The 18,864-nt window shown below is 50.3% G+C and overlaps 7 protein-coding genes across 7 annotated transcripts; 5 read left to right on the plus strand and 2 right to left on the minus strand.

Moving 5' to 3' along the window:
• Window positions 1-386: 386 nt before the first annotated feature.
• pps1 (tyrosine/serine/threonine protein phosphatase PPS1) lies at window positions 387-2,693 on the plus strand (the record flags this gene model as incomplete). Its single annotated transcript, XM_057131476.1, has 6 exons — window positions 387-1,134; window positions 1,182-1,268; window positions 1,329-2,228; window positions 2,283-2,403; window positions 2,457-2,513; window positions 2,567-2,693. The coding sequence occupies 6 exons, from the start codon at window positions 387-389 to the stop codon at window positions 2,691-2,693; spliced, it is 2,040 nt and encodes a 679-aa protein (XP_056979464.1).
• Window positions 2,694-3,880: 1,187 nt separating this feature from the next.
• On the minus strand, window positions 3,881-6,387 carry N7511_009100 (mismatch repair ATPase MLH1; the record flags this gene model as incomplete). The annotated part of the gene is made up of 4 exons (XM_057131477.1): window positions 3,881-5,686; window positions 5,736-6,002; window positions 6,052-6,231; window positions 6,286-6,387. The coding sequence occupies 4 exons, from the start codon at window positions 6,385-6,387 to the stop codon at window positions 3,881-3,883; spliced, it is 2,355 nt and encodes a 784-aa protein (XP_056979465.1).
• A 214-nt stretch (window positions 6,388-6,601) lies between these two features.
• On the plus strand, window positions 6,602-8,728 carry N7511_009101 (uncharacterized protein; the record flags this gene model as incomplete). Its single annotated transcript, XM_057131478.1, has 3 exons — window positions 6,602-7,208; window positions 7,273-7,524; window positions 7,596-8,728. 3 exons carry the CDS (start codon window positions 6,602-6,604, stop codon window positions 8,726-8,728), a joined length of 1,992 nt encoding a protein of 663 aa, XP_056979466.1.
• Window positions 8,729-9,126: 398 nt separating this feature from the next.
• On the plus strand, window positions 9,127-12,119 carry N7511_009102 (proteasome regulatory particle base subunit RPN1; the record flags this gene model as incomplete). The annotated part of the gene is made up of 5 exons (XM_057131479.1): window positions 9,127-9,271; window positions 9,368-9,432; window positions 9,499-9,663; window positions 9,718-12,030; window positions 12,093-12,119. The coding sequence occupies 5 exons, from the start codon at window positions 9,127-9,129 to the stop codon at window positions 12,117-12,119; spliced, it is 2,715 nt and encodes a 904-aa protein (XP_056979467.1).
• Window positions 12,120-12,603: 484 nt separating this feature from the next.
• N7511_009103 (protein kinase RIO2) lies at window positions 12,604-13,995 on the plus strand (the record flags this gene model as incomplete). Its single annotated transcript, XM_057131480.1, has 3 exons — window positions 12,604-12,666; window positions 12,762-12,906; window positions 12,968-13,995. 3 exons carry the CDS (start codon window positions 12,604-12,606, stop codon window positions 13,993-13,995), a joined length of 1,236 nt encoding a protein of 411 aa, XP_056979468.1.
• Window positions 13,996-14,383: 388 nt separating this feature from the next.
• N7511_009104 (mitochondrial 54S ribosomal protein uL23m) lies at window positions 14,384-15,372 on the plus strand (the record flags this gene model as incomplete). Its single annotated transcript, XM_057131481.1, has 3 exons — window positions 14,384-14,502; window positions 14,644-14,931; window positions 15,096-15,372. The coding sequence occupies 3 exons, from the start codon at window positions 14,384-14,386 to the stop codon at window positions 15,370-15,372; spliced, it is 684 nt and encodes a 227-aa protein (XP_056979469.1).
• A 413-nt stretch (window positions 15,373-15,785) lies between these two features.
• Window positions 15,786-18,675, minus strand: N7511_009105 (putative LON domain serine protease; the record flags this gene model as incomplete). Its single annotated transcript, XM_057131482.1, has 3 exons — window positions 15,786-15,873; window positions 15,925-18,160; window positions 18,213-18,675. 3 exons carry the CDS (start codon window positions 18,673-18,675, stop codon window positions 15,786-15,788), a joined length of 2,787 nt encoding a protein of 928 aa, XP_056979470.1.
• Window positions 18,676-18,864: the final 189 nt, after the last annotated feature.

Below are 18,864 nucleotides of genomic sequence, written 5' to 3' on the forward strand. Positions count from 1 at the left end.
AATGACGATAACCTTGGGAAGTGATGATGATGAGAGTAATTAGAGGATATACATGTACGCATATTGGCATTGTTCAGTGTGATTTGTTCCGTGCGATCTTGTCATACTTATCTCCCTTTTCTGTCAATTGTTTCTCATTCTTCTTCCTCCCCCCCCCTTGCGCCTCTTGTATGTTGTTCCCCCCCTCCTCCTTCTTTTTTATCTCTTCTCATCTTCCTCTCCGTCGGAAACTAACAACTGTGCCAGTGATCATCCTGTTTGATCCACTTCCACAAACTCCCCCGAAAAGTCCCCGGCGTTAAAACGATGTGATAGCTGTTAACGCTACCCAACCCGTGTTGATTATCTATATTGTCTATTGTCTTCTTTGTTGAAACTTCGTCCTGATGGCGACTGTGCTGGTCCAGCAGCATCAGCTGCACCATTCGACCCCTCCCCCTTCTCCCCTCCCAGCAGCGTTGACGGTCAACCGCCGGCCAAGTCCTGTTCCCAACAAACATATACCAGTATGCCCGACGGGTCCAACTCCATCGACCCCTTCTCAACCACCATCGCTGGTGGTTCGGTCTGATCAGCCGTCATCATTATTGTATCCCCCAGATGAACGACTCCGCATTGGACGGGCTCCCTCTCCCGCTGTTTATGCGATCGAGGCATCCAAACTCGCCGCAGCAATAGATCACCAGGCGTCGCAACCGTTGCCCGATCCATCGCAGATGTTCCCTTGGCTCCATGGCCTTCATCCAGACAACCATCTACAAATAGGCTTCTTCCAAAGTCGCAAACGTCACTCACGCCGATCACCGAAATGCTGGCGGGGCTTGACGGTGGTCAAACTCGGGGGCGATCTATCGAAATCGCGTATCAAAGGCGCGGTCAGCCCGAACGAGGTGATCGCACCGTCCGCCCGGTTCTTGATGGCCGATCCACAGGAGGGATTCTCCGTGCGCAACTTCCATATCCAGACGGCCAAGCTGGCTGCCATGTCCGATATTGTCGTGTATGCCGAAGATGACAGCAGCCAGGCGGCCCTTGTGGCGCTGGCAGATCAGTTTGCAACAGCGCAGCATGCCTGGAGATTGAAGATGGATCCGTTGCAAGAGCGACCCCCGTACAACACTTTTATTGTTGCCAGTGAGTCCAGATCTGTGTAAATATGAGTATCCAGCTGACATGCCCAGCTCCATTTGGGGAACTAGAGAAAGAACACCCAGAGATCATTGCGGTCGATTCGAAAGGTCAATTTACGGACCAAACTATAGACTTTGGTGAGTTAGGAAATATGTCACCCAAAAAAACCTCGTTTTAATCTTCTGACAAATATGAAGGTCAATGGGAACGACGCGAAATGTGTACCATGTCTCGCGCGTCGGAGATCTCAGCCAATGTCTGGTTGGGATCTACCCCGGAATTCATGCAACTGTCCGGGGCGCCACTGCCCAAAGATGAAACCTATGATCTGTTAATCGAAGCAACCGACCAAGCCAACATTCCCGGTCCTCGTTATCTAGCCAAGCTTGACAGACAGCTTGAGACTGGTCCTCAGCGCATGGAGTTCCCATCATCCGGATCTCTGGTCCTCCCCTCAGGCAACACCCGTGAGGTCGAAGATATCGTCAACACCATCCGATGGATCTATTATCTCGCGCACCCAGAAACCCCAGCAGGTGAGCATGACATTGACAACGACGTCGCAATGGCCAGCTCGAGCGGGAAACATCGCAAGGTTTTGATTCACTGTGGAGATGGATACACCGAAACCACCTTATTGGCAGTGGCATACTTCATGTTCGCAGAAGGCGTGCCCGCACACGAAGCGTGGCTAAGACTTCATTGCGATAAGAAAAGAAACTTCTTCGCCTACCCAACCGATGTTGCATTCCTATCTCATATCCAGGGGCGCCTCTTGCAGGAAAGCCCAGTGGCTCAGGCTCAGGCCAAAGACGTCGCAGGAACTTGGGATCCGAATTGGTTCCATAACATGGACGGCTCTTTCCCTAGCCGCATCTTGCCATATCTCTACCTTGGGAATTTGACTCACGCCAACAACCCCGAGCTTCTTTGGGAGCTTGGTATCAGGCGTGTGCTCAGTATCGGAGAGACTGTCAATTGGTCTGATGAGGATCGTGCCACCTGGGGGCCCGATAATTTGATGTACATTGACAATGTGCAGGACAATGGCATTGATCCATTATGTCAGGAGTATGATCGCTGCTTGGATTTTATCGGTACGATTTGCAGATGTTCTCCTACCTTTGTCCATTCACTGACCCCATTCATAGAAAAAAGCAAGCGTGAAGGTACAGCTACATTGGTTCACTGTCGAGTTGGCGTTTCAAGATCTGCCAGTATCTGCATTGCTGAGGTTATGGCCTGCAAAAAGCTTTCTTTCCCTAGGGCCTAGTCAGTTTTCACCCCCGATGTTCTCAACGAGTGACCATGCTAATGCTTTCCAGCTGCTATGTTCGAGCCAGAAGACTGAATGTCATCATCCAACCTCACCTCCGCTTTGTGTAAGAAAGTCCCCTGTGCCTTGCGATATGTCCCATCTGACCAGGACGTACAGCTACGAACTTCTCCAATGGGAAGAACACCAAATGAAAAAACGAAACGAGCGCGTGAAGCGAGAACTCGAATGGCAAACTGTCACCCGTGAAATCGCCCTTCTTAACAAACCCTATTCTAGGAGCTAAATGCCCTCAAATCTCGAAGTTTGAAGCTGGTTCTCGGCTTCTCTTACCCCAGGTTCAACGCAATCACCAACCTGACCTACTCTAATTTCTCTGGTTGTCTTTCGAGTGGCAACATGACTTAATGAATTTTTAACGACCACACGAACACGGAAATACTTTCAGAATGAATCTTGGCGCAAGGCGTTTTGAAGATTTGAAGGAAGTGAGAATGAATTGCAATGCCCATATTTGAATATTGCAACGCGTCAATCTCATCTCTGATGGCAACGATATTTTGTTTTGTTTTTGTTTCTTTCAGCCACCTTTGACCTTGTTGTTTTATCATTTACGTCTGTTTTATCATTATTTCCCCACACCCTGTCATTGATTTCTTTCTTTACCTGCCGGCCTCAGTCAAGCTTACGCTTCCTCTTCCATATCATTGCCCAGCATTTTCATCCATGATTTGCCCCTTGAAAGAGTATTATTCCTCACATCGTCATGCAAGTCTGCAATTTTATAACGCGGCTCATAAGATGGTTGTCCAGTTTACTCCCAAGATTAGCACATTTATTTGACATGATATGTCTTTGCACCTTGTACCCTGTCTTCTTTCATTTCACTTCAACTTATTCATACTTTTTCAACTTTTGCTCTCAGTCCGGTTACCAAGGATCTTGATGTATGCCTTATCTAGGATTTGGAACTGATATAGTGTCGTCAAAAGCAAGGCGATCGCAGGCGTCTCTGCTTCTTCTAATTCTATCTGTTGCCTTCCAGCTTATACTTGACCGTCTGTCTGTCTTTCCCAGCCATGATTACTGAAAAGTTTTCATATTCTCCTGTATCCATCCGTGTTCCTTAGGTTCTTCTTCAGATCAGTGAACCACTTCAGTTATGCCATCAAAGCCCAATCCCAATACAAAGTCGCCTGAAAATAAGCCTACAAGCACAAGGCCAGACCAGTCGACCCTCAGAAACTCGTTAATTTAGTCATAGAAACACAGACCCTGGGGACATCAGGAGCAGGTACACGCAGCTGCATATTTACTCCGCACGCGTAAAGTTAAAACTAAAAAAAAAAAAAAACATACCAAGTTATACAATGCACTGCAATGTAACAGCCTAACCTGGCCAAACTACCCACTCTTCCCCTCCCCCTCAACCCAACCCAACTAAACGTAACCTAACCACCCAAGCACCAAGGCTCAACAGCGCTCAAACACCCGATACAGCCCCTTCAAATCCGCAACCTCAACAACACCACGCAACAACCGTGAAGTGGCAACAAGACGAGCCCGCACAGCAGGGAAAAGAACATACTCCAACATGCGAAGGATCTGCGCCCTCCGCGCCCTCACAAACGCCTCCGCATCAAGCTCGGACGAGGATGCATCGGCTACAACCGGCTCGGTCATGGAGTCGGCTTGCGCAGGCGCAAATGCAGGCGAAGGCCCAGACCCAGACGCTGATACATCCATAGCTGCATCTGCATCTGCATCTGCAGACACCGACGTCGACGCCGACGCATGCCCCGCAACAACGGGAAGTTGTTCGGGCGTATAGAACGCAGCGAGCTCACGCAGAAAAGACCGGAAACACCCCTCCTCGCTGCTCCAGTCGACGTATGGACCGAGACGGAGGAGGAAGCGTGGTAGCTTTGAGAGCGCGGGCACATACCCCTTCAGCAGGAGGGGGATGGTGAGGAGGTGGCCGTCAGGACTGATCTGCATGGCGAAATACTCGTTTAGCATTTCGCGGCGTTGAATGAGTGTGCGGGCGATCATGTCTGGTGCATTTGCGAAGATTGTGTCTGCTTCTTTCTGATTTGAAGCTTGGGGGGTGAGTTCTTGCTTTTCTTCTTCGGCGGCGATTTTGAGAAGGTCTGTTAGCTTTGGTGCTGGGTCTAGTTTTATTGTGCCGAAGTTGCCGAAGTCTGTCAGGCCGATTTGGTAGAACAGTTCGTTGCTTGTTAGGCCGTAGTCTATTAGGTAGAGTTTGACGCCGGATTGGATTGCTGCTAGGCGGCGTTGTTCGTCGACGAGTCCGACGTAAGTGTGTGTTGCAAACATTTCTGTTAGGGTGTTGTGCATCTCGGCGCGGACTTTTGCTCGTAGGGCTTTTATTGAGGATAGGGCTATGCGTAGGGGTTGGCGGTCTGTCGTTGTATATTGGAGACCTTCTTCTAGCAGGGAGGTTGTTTGATTGTCGGTTTCTGGGGCGTTAGGGTTGTATCCATCTTGCGGTGAGGGTGCTAGCATTGCTGTTATTTTACGGACTTTGGAGTCTGTTCGGATGAGATTGTTTTCGTAGGGCTTTTTGGTTGTCGCTGGTGTTTTGGGAGTTGCTCCTCTTGGATCTGCTCCCTCTTTAGGATCATTGCTTTCATCCTGTAGGGATTGAATCGTTGGCACGGTAGGAAGAAGAGTTTGGGTCAAGAATGTGCGGCTCGAGTCCACCTCTGCGAGCTTGGATCGAATTTCAGTGCAGACAAGTTCGATGATTTCGTCTTCGTTTAAGAAGTTGACCTCGCGCTTTGTGGGATGTACATTGACATCGACTCGGTTGGGTTCGATCTCGAGGTCAAGGTAGACGAAAGGGTGGCCACCCTTGGGTAAGAATGCCGAATAGGTCTGCTCGACTGCACGCTTGAAAGTCGTTGATTCGACTGCACGATGATTGATGAAGAGTAAAATCACTGTCTTCTTGACATGATAGTTGGCATTGGTGGCAAGCCCAGATGACTGGAAGCCAAACTTCTTATCTTCGCAATTGAAATCAACGAGCTCATTTGCGACAGCACTGCCGTGGATTTGGCGGATCCGGTCGACGGTGCTAGCGCTGGCTGGTGTCGAAATACTTACGCCAGAGTCGCCATGTTTACGGCATGAGAAAGCAACCCCGTGGCAGTGAACTGCATATCGGCCAACAACATCAAGGATTTTGGCATACTCTTCGCTTGCTGATCGGAAGGCTCTGCGTCGAGTAGGGACATTGTAGAACAGATCCTCAACCTTGGTCAAAGGTCAACTTTGAGACATAGACAACGGCTTATGGACTTACGGTGATCTGCGTTCCTCCTCTTCCAGCTGTCGCCTTGGGTGCAGCATTCTGACCCGGCTTGGCTGGAATCAGCTTTCCATCTCCGTAATGCGCTCGCCACGCACAGCTGGAACCTGCCGTCTTCGTCGTGACTGTGAGATGTGCAATATGGCTGATGCTGGCCAATGCTTCACCCCGGAACCCGTAAGTTCCGATAGAGGAGAGATCTTCAAACTCTTTGAGTTTGGATGTAGTGAATCTCTCACAGAGAATAGGAAGATCATCTCGCTGCAATTTGTCAGAATTGTCGAATTTGTTATTGGGCTTCTCGACTCACATCAATGCCATGTCCGTTATCGGTAATTTGTAGTAGCTTGAGGCCTCCGTCCTTGACTAGAACTTCAATGGAGGTAGAGCCAGCATCAACTGCGTTTTCAATCAACTCCTTTAACGCGTGCATTGGCGCGACGATAATCTCCCCGGCCGCAATTTTGTTCACGACATCAGGATCGAGAGCCTGCAGGCGATATCAATATCTGCTCTATAGACGGAATTGAACGTGTTTCCTTACCTTGATCTTCTTTGGCCTGGGCGGCTCTTGAGTACTAGTCTCCTCAGCCGCACGCTTAGTACCACGCTGTTCGATGGACTCTGTGTCCATCTGGTCCTGCATCGCGAAATCTGAGATCTCCAGAGGGGAGTGCAGAGTGATGGTTGAGGCGCGTTGGATGCTCAAGATCCGATAAGGCGATAAGGCGATAAGGCTCTGATATCATCGTGTTGGACCGCGCCTTCTTGACCGATTGTCATCTTAACATTCTTTCATTGCTCATATGTCCTAAACACCTTGTTTCAGCTCCAACGGGGCTTGCACCTTGACGCATATCATGGCCCCCACAAAGATGCCCCTTCGTGCGGACGAAGAGATGGGCAAGAAGGACGACGATCACCGTCCCCCAGGCGAAGCGCGCTTTCTGCCTCTACGACATCGAAACATTACCAGACCTCGTCGCATCCTATTTGCCTTACTTGGCATATTCCTGTTCTATGAGTTCTTCAAGCACATGCCAACGGATCTGGCACCAGCTGTTGATCGATACAACCCCTCGATTGCCAAGTTGCGACAGGAGACACTTGCGCAGTTGTCTGCCTCAGAGCACCAACGCCCCGCCCCCAAGACGGAACCTGAGTCAAAAGAGAAAGTACTGGACCCCGAGGGTAAGTGTGTATTTTATGAGGGGGATGTCAAGTTCTACGAGCTGGCACAATCCCTCCCGCGTACGAAGTACCCGAAAGATACAGCCAGCAGAGTAGTCATATTTGCCGCATCCAGTCTACGCAGCGTGTCTGATATGTTACCTCTTGCGTGTAAAATGGCAGCTCAGCGACTGAACTACGTCCATTTTGTTCTAATGGGCAAGGAAGATGTCTCAATACGAGGAATCAAACAGGTTAATGGGATCAGCGATAGCGAATGCCCAATTGTATGGCATGGTATGTTTTTTTATTTGGTACCTCATGTTTAGCAACCATGGCTAATCGCATTGCACATGAACAGATGGGCGGCCAGACCACGCGCTTCAGTCTAGCGGAATTCGAATGGAACAATCCGTTATGGGGGGCTTACAACTTCTCCAGGCGTACATCCGTCCGGAAGTGATAATTACACAAGGCAAGAGCTTGGAAGATGACTTCTTCTTGAACGGCGTGGAGGCCCATTCTCGTGGTAGTGGCATTCCACATGTCGGTCTAACGTCCGCAGCAAAGGATCTTCTGTGGATAGCTTTCCTGGATTCCACAGCTCTTCGATGTAAGAAGATCTCATTACATACATAGTACTCTGTCTGGCTCTGAATTCGATACTAATATCATTTCTTATAGCATGGAATGATCTACAGATTGAAATGGTTGTTCATGCACCCTCTCAGTCATCGGGGTCTGTGATCAGACTTCTGCAGTCATTGGATGCAGCCGACTATCTCGGAGCAGCGCCCAGACTGACAGTTGAGCTTCCTTCGCTGGTGGACCCGCCGTTGCTCCAGTTCCTCCAGAATCTGGACGGGCTGACCCAGCTTGCAGATCATATCAGTCTGCGGCGACGCATTCAGCCGCATTCTATGGACCCTGTAGAGTCTTCTCTGCGCACAGTGGAATCTTTCTACCCACGAGATCCAAATGTCACCCATTTGCTCATGCTATCACCGCAGACAGAGCTAGCACCGTCATTTTACCACTACCTAAAGTACGCTGCGTTGAACTACAAACAGTCTGCCCATGCCAAGCGCGTCTTTTCTAAGATGATTGGAATCTCACTGGAGTTGCCGTCTTCCAAACCCACTACTGGCAGGGCGTCATTCGCTCCCCCAGTCATGAGCGGTATAAACCAAGATCAGCTCCTCCCGTCTTTTCTCTGGCAAGCCCCAAACAGCAACGCGGCTCTGTACTTTGGCGATGCATGGGCCGAGTTCCACACATTCTTGTCTAACCGTCTTTCTACGCCGCAATCTGCAAAGGCCTCTCATAAAAAGTTGATATCGGACAAATACCCCGCCTTCATGGAACATCTCCTTGAAATGATTCGTGCAAAGGGGTATTATCTTCTCTATCCCTCGTTCCCGGGAACCAAGACAGCTGCGATTGCAACAGTGCACAATGAGCTATACCAGCCACCAGAAGAATTTGCTCATACTGCAGGTCTCTCCAACTCCGATGACGAGAATATTCAGGATATCAATGATCCAACACAACCGCTTTCAGGTGGATTTGTCGCTGGTTTGCGGTCTGTTGAGAAGCCCTTGAACCATGCGTCGACCATCATGCCTCTTCTTGACCTGTTTTCCTCCGGTCTTCCAGATCTTGATGTCCTGCCTCTGCTTGCATATGATGGAGAACAGATAACGACTGCTACGTACAACAAGCAGACAGAAGAATACGCGCAGCAGTTCCGGATTCACTACGGTGGATGTACCGAGAACACTGATTCTTCAGTGGAGTTGTTTTGCGTTGGAGATTGATCTCGGGGGTGCACCCTCAGCAGGACATACGCAGCCATTTGATGGAAATTTGTAACATATCAAACGAAACAAGAAGATTTGTAAAAAATCAAAATTGTAATCAGTTCTTCATAAATTGCACCCATTCCAGATATTTTAACGTCTCAAACAGAGAGAAAGCTGTGGAATTGCCCCAAAACAATGACGAGGGGCTTGGCGCTTAGATAATCCGGAGCTCGGTCTGGTGCAGCTCTCTGCTCTCCATCCATCACCAGCTTACAATCCAACTTGTGTTACTTGTTACTTGCAGAATTCCATCTACTTCTGCTTCGTAGCCTTTCAAGTGGCCTTTCGTTTGATTCCAACTCCCGTCCTACTATTTCAATTTCCCCCAACTTGGTCGCCAGCAACCTACAAGAATGGCGAACGAGGGCGAACGGCCAACCTCCGCCGACAAGGGCAAGGGCAAGGTTGATGATGTTCGCGAGCCTAACAGCAAGAGTGCCGAAAATGGCGAGAAAGCGCCAGTAGACGGAAAGAAGAAGGACGAAGAATCTCCAGATGGTATGTTGCGATAATAGTCCCAATGATCAAGGACCCAGATTCTGTGAAAGATCCATGCTAGCACTAGGATCACATGCTGACTATTCTCTCTTGTAGAGGAGCTCAGCGAAGAGGATCAGCAACTGAAGAGTGAACTCGAGATGCTCGTTGAGCGGTTAAAGGTATGACTGTTCTTCTCTTGGTCCGCAAAGCAATGACGTTAATCATCTTTTTTTCGCATACAATAGGAGACAGATACCTCGCTTTATGGACCTGCATTGGACGCGATTAAGAACTTCATCAAGACCTCCACATCATCTATGACAGCTGTCCCGAAGCCTCTCAAATTCCTCCGACCGCACTACGATGACCTGGCAGGGCTATACGAGAATTGGGTCGCGGGCCCCGTGAAGGTTGGTCCTATTACCGACCTGCTGGGATTATTTATCTAATCATCTCATAAATAGAACTCGTTGGCCGATATGCTGTCCGTCCTCGGAATGACCTACGGAGACGAGGAGAAGTTGGAAACCATCAAGTACCGTCTCTTGGCCAAGTCGGAGGACCTTGGCTCCTGGGGTCACGAATATGTCCGTCATCTCGCACTGGAAATCGGACAAGAATATCAGAACCGTTTGAACTCAGAGAACGATACCCAAGATCTAGTGGACCTTGCATTGTCACTGGTACCGTACTTCTTGAGTCACAACGCCGAGGCCGATGCGGTCGATCTCATGAGCGAGTTGGAGATCATCGAAGATATCCCTCAATTCGTTGACGAGAACACATACGCTCGTGTCTGCTTGTACATGGTCAGCATGGTTAACCTGCTCACTTACCCTGAAGACCAGCAATTCCTCCGAACCGCCCACGAAATCTACGTCCGCTACAACAAGCTCTCCCAAGCAATCGTGCTCGCCATCCGCTTGAACGACACCGAACTCATTAAGAGCGATATCAACGCCACCTCCGATAAGGCTTTGAAGAAGCAAATGGCTTTCCTCGTCGCCCGCCAGCAGATTTGGCTTGACCTCCCGGCTGAAGATGAGGAGGGAGAGGCTCTCGCCGACTGTCTCAACAATACCTCTATCCCCAGACACTTCAAGTCTCTTGCTAAGGAACTTAACATTCTGGAACCTAAGATGCCTGAGGATATCTACAAGACACATCTGGAAAGCAGCCGCGGAGCAGGCCTCACCAATCTCGATTCCGCACGACACAATCTCGCCAGTGCATTCGTCAACTCATTTGCCAATGCCGGCTTTGGTAATGATAAGATGATGCTCGTGGAAGGAGACAAGGGCCCCTGGGTGTGGAAGACCAAGGAAGACGGTATGCTTTCCACGACCGCTTCTTTGGGTATGCTGCTGCATCGTGATGTTGAGGACGGCTTGGATAAGATCGACAAATTCACCTACGCTACGGAAGACCAGGTCAAGGCTGGTGCTTTGCTCGCTATTGGTATTTTGAACTCGGGTGTCCGACTTGACTCCGACCCTGCTCTTGCTCTCTTGAGTGACCCTGAAAACCTTGAGTCAAAGAGCACGCCAATGAAGGTCGCCTCCATTATGGGTCTTGGTCTGGCATATGCGGGCTCTAACAAGGAGGAGCTTCTCGAGGTTCTTCTTCCCATCGTGGAAGATGCCTCACTGGACATGCAGCTGTCCGCCATGGCAGCTGTCTCGTTAGGCTTGATCTTTGTTGGCTCTTCAAACCACCAGGTCAGTGAGGCAATTGCCACCACTTTGATGGACGAGGAGCGTCAGAAGCAGCTGAAGGACAAGTGGACGAGGTTCATGGCTCTTGGTCTGGCACTTCTGTACTTTGGTCGTCAGGAGGAGGTTGATGTCATCCTTGACATCCTCAAGGCCGTTGACCACCCCATGGCCAAGCCCACTTCGGTACTTGCCTCGGTGTGCGCCTGGGCGGGTACCGGCACCGTGCTGAAGCTCCAAGAGCTTCTCCACATCTGTAATGATATCATCGAGGAGAAGGAGGAGAACAAGGGTGATGAACTTGTCCAGTCCTACGCCGTTCTCGGTCTATCGCTCATCGCTATGGGCGAGGATGTCGGACAGGACATGATTCTCCGTCAGTTCGGTCACCTCATGCACTATGGCTCCAGCAACATCCGTCGTGCCGTTCCCCTCGCAATGGGTTTGATCAGTCCTAGCAACCCACAGATGAAGGTTTACGACACACTGTCCCGATACAGTCACGATAACGACAACGATGTTGCCATCAACGCCATCTTCGCCATGGGTCTTTGCGGTGCTGGTACCAACAACGCCCGTCTTGCGCAGCTCCTACGGCAATTGGCCAGCTACTACCACCGCGACCAGAACTCACTGTTTATGGTTCGTATCGCCCAGGGTCTCCTGCACATGGGCAAGGGTACCATGACCCTCAACCCCTTCCACACCGACCGCCAGGTCCTCTCTCGCGTCTCGGCAGCCGGTTTACTCACCGTGCTTGTATCACTCATTGATGCGAAGCAATTCATCCTCGGTGACCACCACTACCTCCTCTACTTCCTCATTACCGCCATGTTCCCCCGCTTCCTTATTACCCTTGACGAGGACCTCCAGCCCCTCACTGTCAACGTCCGTGTTGGCCAGGCTGTGGACGTGGTCGGCCAGGCAGGTCGTCCAAAGACTATCACCGGATGGCAGACTCAGAGCACACCTGTGCTGTTGTCTCACGGTGAGAGAGCCGAGCTGGAGGATGAGCAATACATCGCTCTGAGCAGCACTCTCGAAGGCTTGGTTATTCTGCGCAAGGTAAGTTTCCACTGTCGTTCATCAGCGCCATTACTCTCCAGCAATACTAACTTATCATCTAGAACCCGGACTGGGAAAGCCCTGAATAAACCAAACTAGATATCTCCCGATGTGCAATGAATTTCTCGCAGCCAGCGAGTCTCGTATAGTGATCGGGTTATCAAAGGACCTAATGTATTCAGAACAATGAGGAATAGCATGGATTTGTTTTACAGTTGTACTGGTTTGGCGGTTTGGACTACTACAAATATTCTGACTATGGTAGACAGGCTACGTACCAATACCTAGAGACCTGGGCTTGATATAGTTTGATATAACTATTTATTCTTAAAGTCCAAGTCGCAAAAACCCCAGTAACATACTCGTTTTCATGACAATCATCGCATGAAGCCATACAACACGCGGAGCTATCAAGGTTCTCATCCCAGATAGGAAATAGGGCTTAGGGCTTGGCTCTTATCAACTTTTTTCCTCCGCCGCATCGCAGCTGTTTGACCTGCCCTAAGTTGAAGTCCACGAATCAGTTTCTGGAAATCAAAAGAAAAGAAAAAGTGTTTCTACTTCCTCGCAACCATGAAACTCGACCCCAAGGCCATTCGCTACCTCACCTCCGAGGATTTCAAAGTTCTTGCCGCGGTACTTATCGGCCCCTCCTCCATTGAGTACCCCGCGATGTCTATCTTCATAGACGACGCGCATATGTTCTGTGCTAATGCGAAATATGCTACTAGGTTGAAGCCGGAAGTCGTAACCATGAAGTCGTTCCTACCCCGTTGATCTCACAGCTGTCGGGCCTCCGAGGTGGCAGCGGCGTGAACCGCGCAATCTCGAACCTTGCAAAGACAAACTTGATCGCTAAAGTGAAGAATGCCAAATGTATGGCTCATCCGCCTATATCCTTACTGCCGTCAATTCTAACTCAGATATCGTATTTCAGATGACGGATATCGCCTTGCATACGGAGGATTGGATTATCTCGCATTGAACGCGCATCAGAAGCAAAAGGTCGTCTACTCAGTCGGCAACCAAGTCGGAGTTGGAAAGGAATCAGATATTATTGTGGTGGCCCAGAGCAGTGGAGCGCAACGCATTCTTAAGATTCACCGTCTCGGTCGTATCTCGTTCCGAACCGTCAAGACGAACCGCGACTACCTACGACACCGACACTCAAGCTCATGGATGTATATGTCGAGATTGGCCGCCATGAAGGAATTTGCTTTCATGAAGGCACTGCGCGAGAACGGATTCTCAGTCCCCGAACCTATCGCCCAGAACCGACACACTATCGTTATGAGTTTGATTGATGCTTTCCCGCTGCGCCAGATTTCCAGAGTGCCCGAACCTGCTGCGCTATACTCTGAGTTGATGGATATCATCTTGGAGCTTGCCCGGTTTGGCCTGATTCACGGTGATTTCAACGAGTTCAACATTCTTATCAAGGAAGTGCAAGATCCTAGTGCCAAGGGAAAGGCACCTGCCACCGAGGAAGAGGAAGATGAGAATATCCGGCTGGTCCCGGTTCTGATTGATTTCCCGCAGATGGTTTCCGTTGACCATGTCAACGCAGAGATGTACTTTGACCGTGATGTGGAATGTATCAAGCGTTACTTCAAGCGCAAGTTCCACTTTGTCAGTGACATCCCAGGCCCTTCTTTTGCCGATGCTAGAAAGAAGCTCGCCAAGAACCCTGGTAAGCGTCTGGATGTTGAAGTTGAAGCCTCCGGATTCTCGCGCAAGATGGCCCGTGAGCTCGAAGCGTATATGAAGGACGTGGGAGCCACTGGTGATGGGGAAGGCCGTGACAATGGAGACGAGGATGAAGACGAGTCAGGATCCGAAGAGGAGGAGGAGGAAGAAGAAGAAGAAGAAGATGATGATACTCGCGAGAAGCAAGATTTGGGAGATGTGGACGAGAGTACTAAAAGGTTAGAAGAACTTCGAGTCTCGGGAACATCGGAGCAGTAAAGGGAAAATGCCCGGATTTTTAATGACCCTTTACGATGAATCAAGCATGTAATATAGGTTTTGAACTTTCCTATTGACGTTAAATGAATGTCTGGCATCTCTATGCGATTGTTTTGGGCGACCATTGTGGGCCACCCGATCTTTTTACATTAAATGGCCTGGCAAAGAAATGCCAGGATAAACTAGATTGTTTTTCTATCGATCTAAATCAAACTCTTCATACTCAAAACTGAACATCTCTTTGAGCTTGTTGATCCAGGTGGTTTACCATCCCAACTAGGAAGGTGGACACCTTTATACTCTATGCTCACGTGACCCGTGCGGACCGACGCAGTTTTGATGTGCAGTCCGGAGACACCTCCAACGACAATCGCTCAACCCCAACACGATGGTGCGCTTAAGCAATCTCAAACAAACGCTCAAGAGCAAGCTTGTGCCAAATCTCCTTAAGGAGCAGGCCGGCCCCGTGAGAAATGGCCATCCCCAAAAGGGCAAGCCAGTCTACCTGTACGTCCTCCCAAAATCTCCAACATGACCCATATCGATACCGGAATACCCCAAACAAGCCCGAAACACTCAGAACTGTCAATTGAACACGGCCACTTCTAGCTGATCAAAAACATCTGGTTAACAACTTCTTCCACACAGTCCCCAATTCCGCATCGCTCTCATCCGCACCCCCAAGCTCTCCCCTTACTACGCTCAATTCCGCGTCCCCCTCGCCTTCAACAAGTTCGATCTCCGCGACTATCTTCAGAACCTCTATGGCGTTCAGGTCCACGGTATCCGCAGCTACGTGCAGCAACAACCCATTACACGTATCACCCGCGATGGAAAGGGTTACGGCCCATGGCGCCGGCCCAAGTCGCAGAAGCGCATGACTGTTGAGTTGCAGCAGCCTTTCATGTGGCCCGAGGAGCCTAAGGAGTTTACCGCGTACGTTGCAGCCCCTGCTTTTTATTTTATTTTCCCTTTTTCTTGTTTTCTTTTTTGCCGGCCCTGGCATTTATTGTCTGCGGAGAGACCCTGTGCAGTGAATGCCTGCTGAAAGTGTAACGCGAGTCCGTTGAGAATCATATACTAACGAAATCTACATGCAGATGGGAGAAGGAAGGCTGGGAAACTGCCGAGAAATGGCAAATCGACCAACAAGACAAGGACCAACCCAAGCCAAACAAGGGCCAAGAGCCCGACGACGAACTGCGCAAGGCTTACGCTGATCAGGCCAAGGCCCTCCTCAAGGACGGTTCGAAGTGGCAGCCGACCTGGAAGAAACTGGGCTTGGACAAGGTCGAGAAGACTGGCGAGTTCCTTAAAAGGACTTCGTTGCCGGAGTGGTATACCACGCACCGGAAGACCCGCGGAAGCAGGCGTTAGATGGGTTTGTTGGATTTAATTGTTTTCTCTGCATTATTCTCCATCAGTCTTGTGGGGACATTGGAGTTTTTCTCTTGTGGTCTGGCCTTGGTTATTTTGGCTGGGTCTTTGTATTATACTCGGGTAGATTGTATACATTTTGACTGTGGTGTCTTATCTGTCTGTCGTGTGCTCTGGTACACTTTCATTTTTTAAGAGAAGATGGTTACAGGGTCCAGAGTATAGTGGAGATGTAATGTTTGGAATGAAATATAGACAGAAATAATCCCCGAGAGGCATTGGCGCAAAAGAAGCCGATTAGGTACATCGCTGTGGCTGTGGGGCCAGTATCACGCTATGCAAAATGAAGGTATAGAAGATCGGATATGCTAGACAAAAAGAAAGACACGTGCTGAACTGATGGAGATCACGATCTACAGTCGGCTCTCAAGCAAGTTCATATGGTGCTGGCCGGGCCATTGGGCATCAGGCCAGATGGTGCGCAGTCCCTCCCAAATGTGCCTGTAATCAATTGTTAGAAGATGACATATAGCAGAGAACATGGTGGCTTACTTGACGTAGATGATCTCTAGCCCGTCTTTTACTTCTTGTGGAACTTCCTTGACGTCCTTGCGGTTGTGATCTGGCAGCAACACGGTCTTGACGCCGGCACGGTGAGCACCAATCAGTTTCTCCTTGATACCGCCGACAGGCATGACCCGACCACGCAGAGAGATCTCGCCGGTCATGGCGATCTGTGGCGGAACGGGCTTGTTGGTGAACAGTGAGATCAATGCAACGGTGTGGGCCAAACCAGCGGAAGGTCCATCCTTGGGGATGGCACCTGAAGGGCAATGTACGTGCAAGCTGCGGCTCTTCATTATATCCTCATTGGGGTCGTGGGTGAGACCCAGCTCGAAAGAGTGTGCCTTGACCCACGTCAGAGCTACCTCAACGGACTCCTTGAGCACGTCCCCAAGCTTGCCAGTCAGCTGGACGCGTCCGCTACCAGGCATGTCAGCCACCTCGATGAAGAGGATACTGCCTTGACCGCCAGTGGAGTAAGCGACGAGTCCAGTGACGACACCGGGACGGCCGTGTTTTTCGGCAATTTCTTCTTCGAAACGTTCAATTCCTAAGATTTCCTCTAGGTCATCAGGTGAAACGACAGGGTTGTAATCGTTTACGCGGTCGGAATCGTTGGCATCGGCATATTGAACGGCCTTGTGACGACAGATTGAACCCAGTTCTCGCTCCAAGTTGCGGACTCCGGATTCGCGAGTGTATGCAGTGATAGTCTTATCAATTACCTCATCAGACATGCTGACCTGGCCGTCCGTGAGACCATTTGAACGAATCTGCTTGGGAATCAGGTGCTGCTTGGCGATGTGCCTCTTTTCTACAGTGGTGTAACCGGACAGGGAAATTGTCTCCATGCGATCCAGAAGAGGTGCAGGGATGGTCTCCAGGGAGTTGGCCGTGGCAAGGAAGAGAACCTTACTCAAGTCAATGGGGATATTGATGTAGTGATCCGTGAAAGTATGGTTCTGCTCGGGGTCCAAGACCTCCAGCATGGCAGCAGACGGGTCGCCTTGGAAGTTGGAGCCGCCGACCTTATCGATTTCATCAAGTAGGATGACAGGGTTAGCAACACCGACCTTCTTCAGGCCGTTTACAACCAAGCCAGGCATGGCTGCAACGTACGTGCGTCGGTGGCCACGAATCTCGGCCTCGTCTCGGACACCGCCGAGGGAGATACGGTGGAACTTGCGACCAAGAGAGGCAGCAACAGATCGTGCAAGACTGGTCTTACCGGTTCCCGGAGGCCCAACCAGGAGCAAGATGGGGGACTTGTCAGTCATGCGCTTGGACTTGAGAATTTGAAGGCGGGCCTCGAGAGTAGCCCGATCAGACTCGGACAGCAAAGGAACGTCTTTCTCAAGATCACCAATAGTTGATGCATCCAGATCTCGAGAGAGTCCTGAGATCTCGCGCTCAACATCCTGGTTGGTAGACTGCTTGAGCCGCAACACAGCTAGGTATTCAAGCAACCTCTTCTTGATACGCTCGAGGCCGTAATGGTCTTCATCGAGCTGTTTCCTGGCTCGCTTCAATGTGTCAGGGCCAAGTTGATCCTCTGTCACCTTGGTCCATGGAATCTCAGATAGATTCTCCAGGTAGGTCCGGCATACACCGTACTCTGCGTTGGCAGGGTTCATCTTCCGCAGACGCTTTAATTCCTTGTCGGCAATCTTTCGAGCTTCAGGGCTGAGCTCTGCGTCGTTCAACTTCTGCTGCAACTCGTCAATCTCATTGGGTTCCTTGTCTTCATCGTTGCCACGGGCGCCTGCTGGTCCAGGGGGTGTGAGACCAGAGAGCCCGGACATCGCTCGCTTCGCAAGCATTTCACGCTCACGGGGATCAATCTGGCTGATATCCATGCCTGAGGATGGGAATGAGGTCGAGCTAACTGAGGTTACTCTGACACTGCTCTTGATATGCTGGGCTTGCCTGGTGAGAATCCCAACAACTCTCTCCAGGCGTTCTCTCACATCCAGAGATGAAAGGATGCGTAGCTTCTCCTCAAAGCTTGCATCGGAAACATCTGCCATGAAATCCGCCAGCTTCCCAGCCTGTGTCAATTCCGTCTTTGATATGTAGAGTTCAAACTTCCGAGCAACAAGCGGTGAGAGACGGGACGAAGCAGCCGACAGCAACGAGGATAGACGTAAGAGGGTGAGAAGCTCTCTAGAGAGTTGTCTCAATTGTTGGAACAGATCGGCGACTTCCGCGTCCCCTTGGCCCGAGTCTAATGAGAGTAAGATTAACCGTATCGCCTTAGCCGTTTGTGACACACTTACTGCTTTCATCATGAAGCAGAACATCTGCTTCAAAGTATGGCCGGTCTCGGATCACTCTCTTAATTGAGAATCGTTGTGACCCCTGGACAAGCAGAAAGGGTTCGGAATAAGCCCGGCGCTGAACTCCGATGACCTTGCCAACCACACCGCATCGGAAGAGATCTTCCTTTCTCGCCTGACCTGCATCAATAGAATCATATTCCTCCTTTCGTTCCGAATCAGAATCCTCGCTGTCAAGGAGCTGCTGTCCATCCCGGCTCAAGAACGGGGAGCTCAGCGGAACGCATCCAAAGGTGATGCTATTGGCATCTCGTTTCGATGGCTTGTCCACCAATGAGGACAGGAGGTTGGCAAGATCGGGGCGGTTGGAGACAGGAATGCGGAGAGTGACGCCGGGCAACAGGACCGAGCCCTTGGCGAGGGGAACGAGGGGAAGTTTGATGGTTCTTGAGTTGGATCCCATCTTGTACCGAGATGGATTGGACAAAGACGGGAAGTTCCAGTACGTCGAGATGTAGGGGCGATGAGAGAGAAGAGGAAGAAGAAGAGAAAAAATAGGAAGAAAGAAGAGAAAGTGGAGATGTGGGGGAGAGGGTTATAAAGAGGAGGAGGTTCCAGAAGCGCGCAAAGGGCCAAGTCCGGGGCAGATAAG

Source organism: Penicillium nucicola (genome assembly GCF_028828085.1).
Source record: "Penicillium nucicola strain IBT 29836 chromosome Unknown utg000010l, whole genome shotgun sequence".
Classification (NCBI taxonomy): Eukaryota; Fungi; Ascomycota; class Eurotiomycetes; order Eurotiales; family Aspergillaceae; genus Penicillium; species Penicillium nucicola.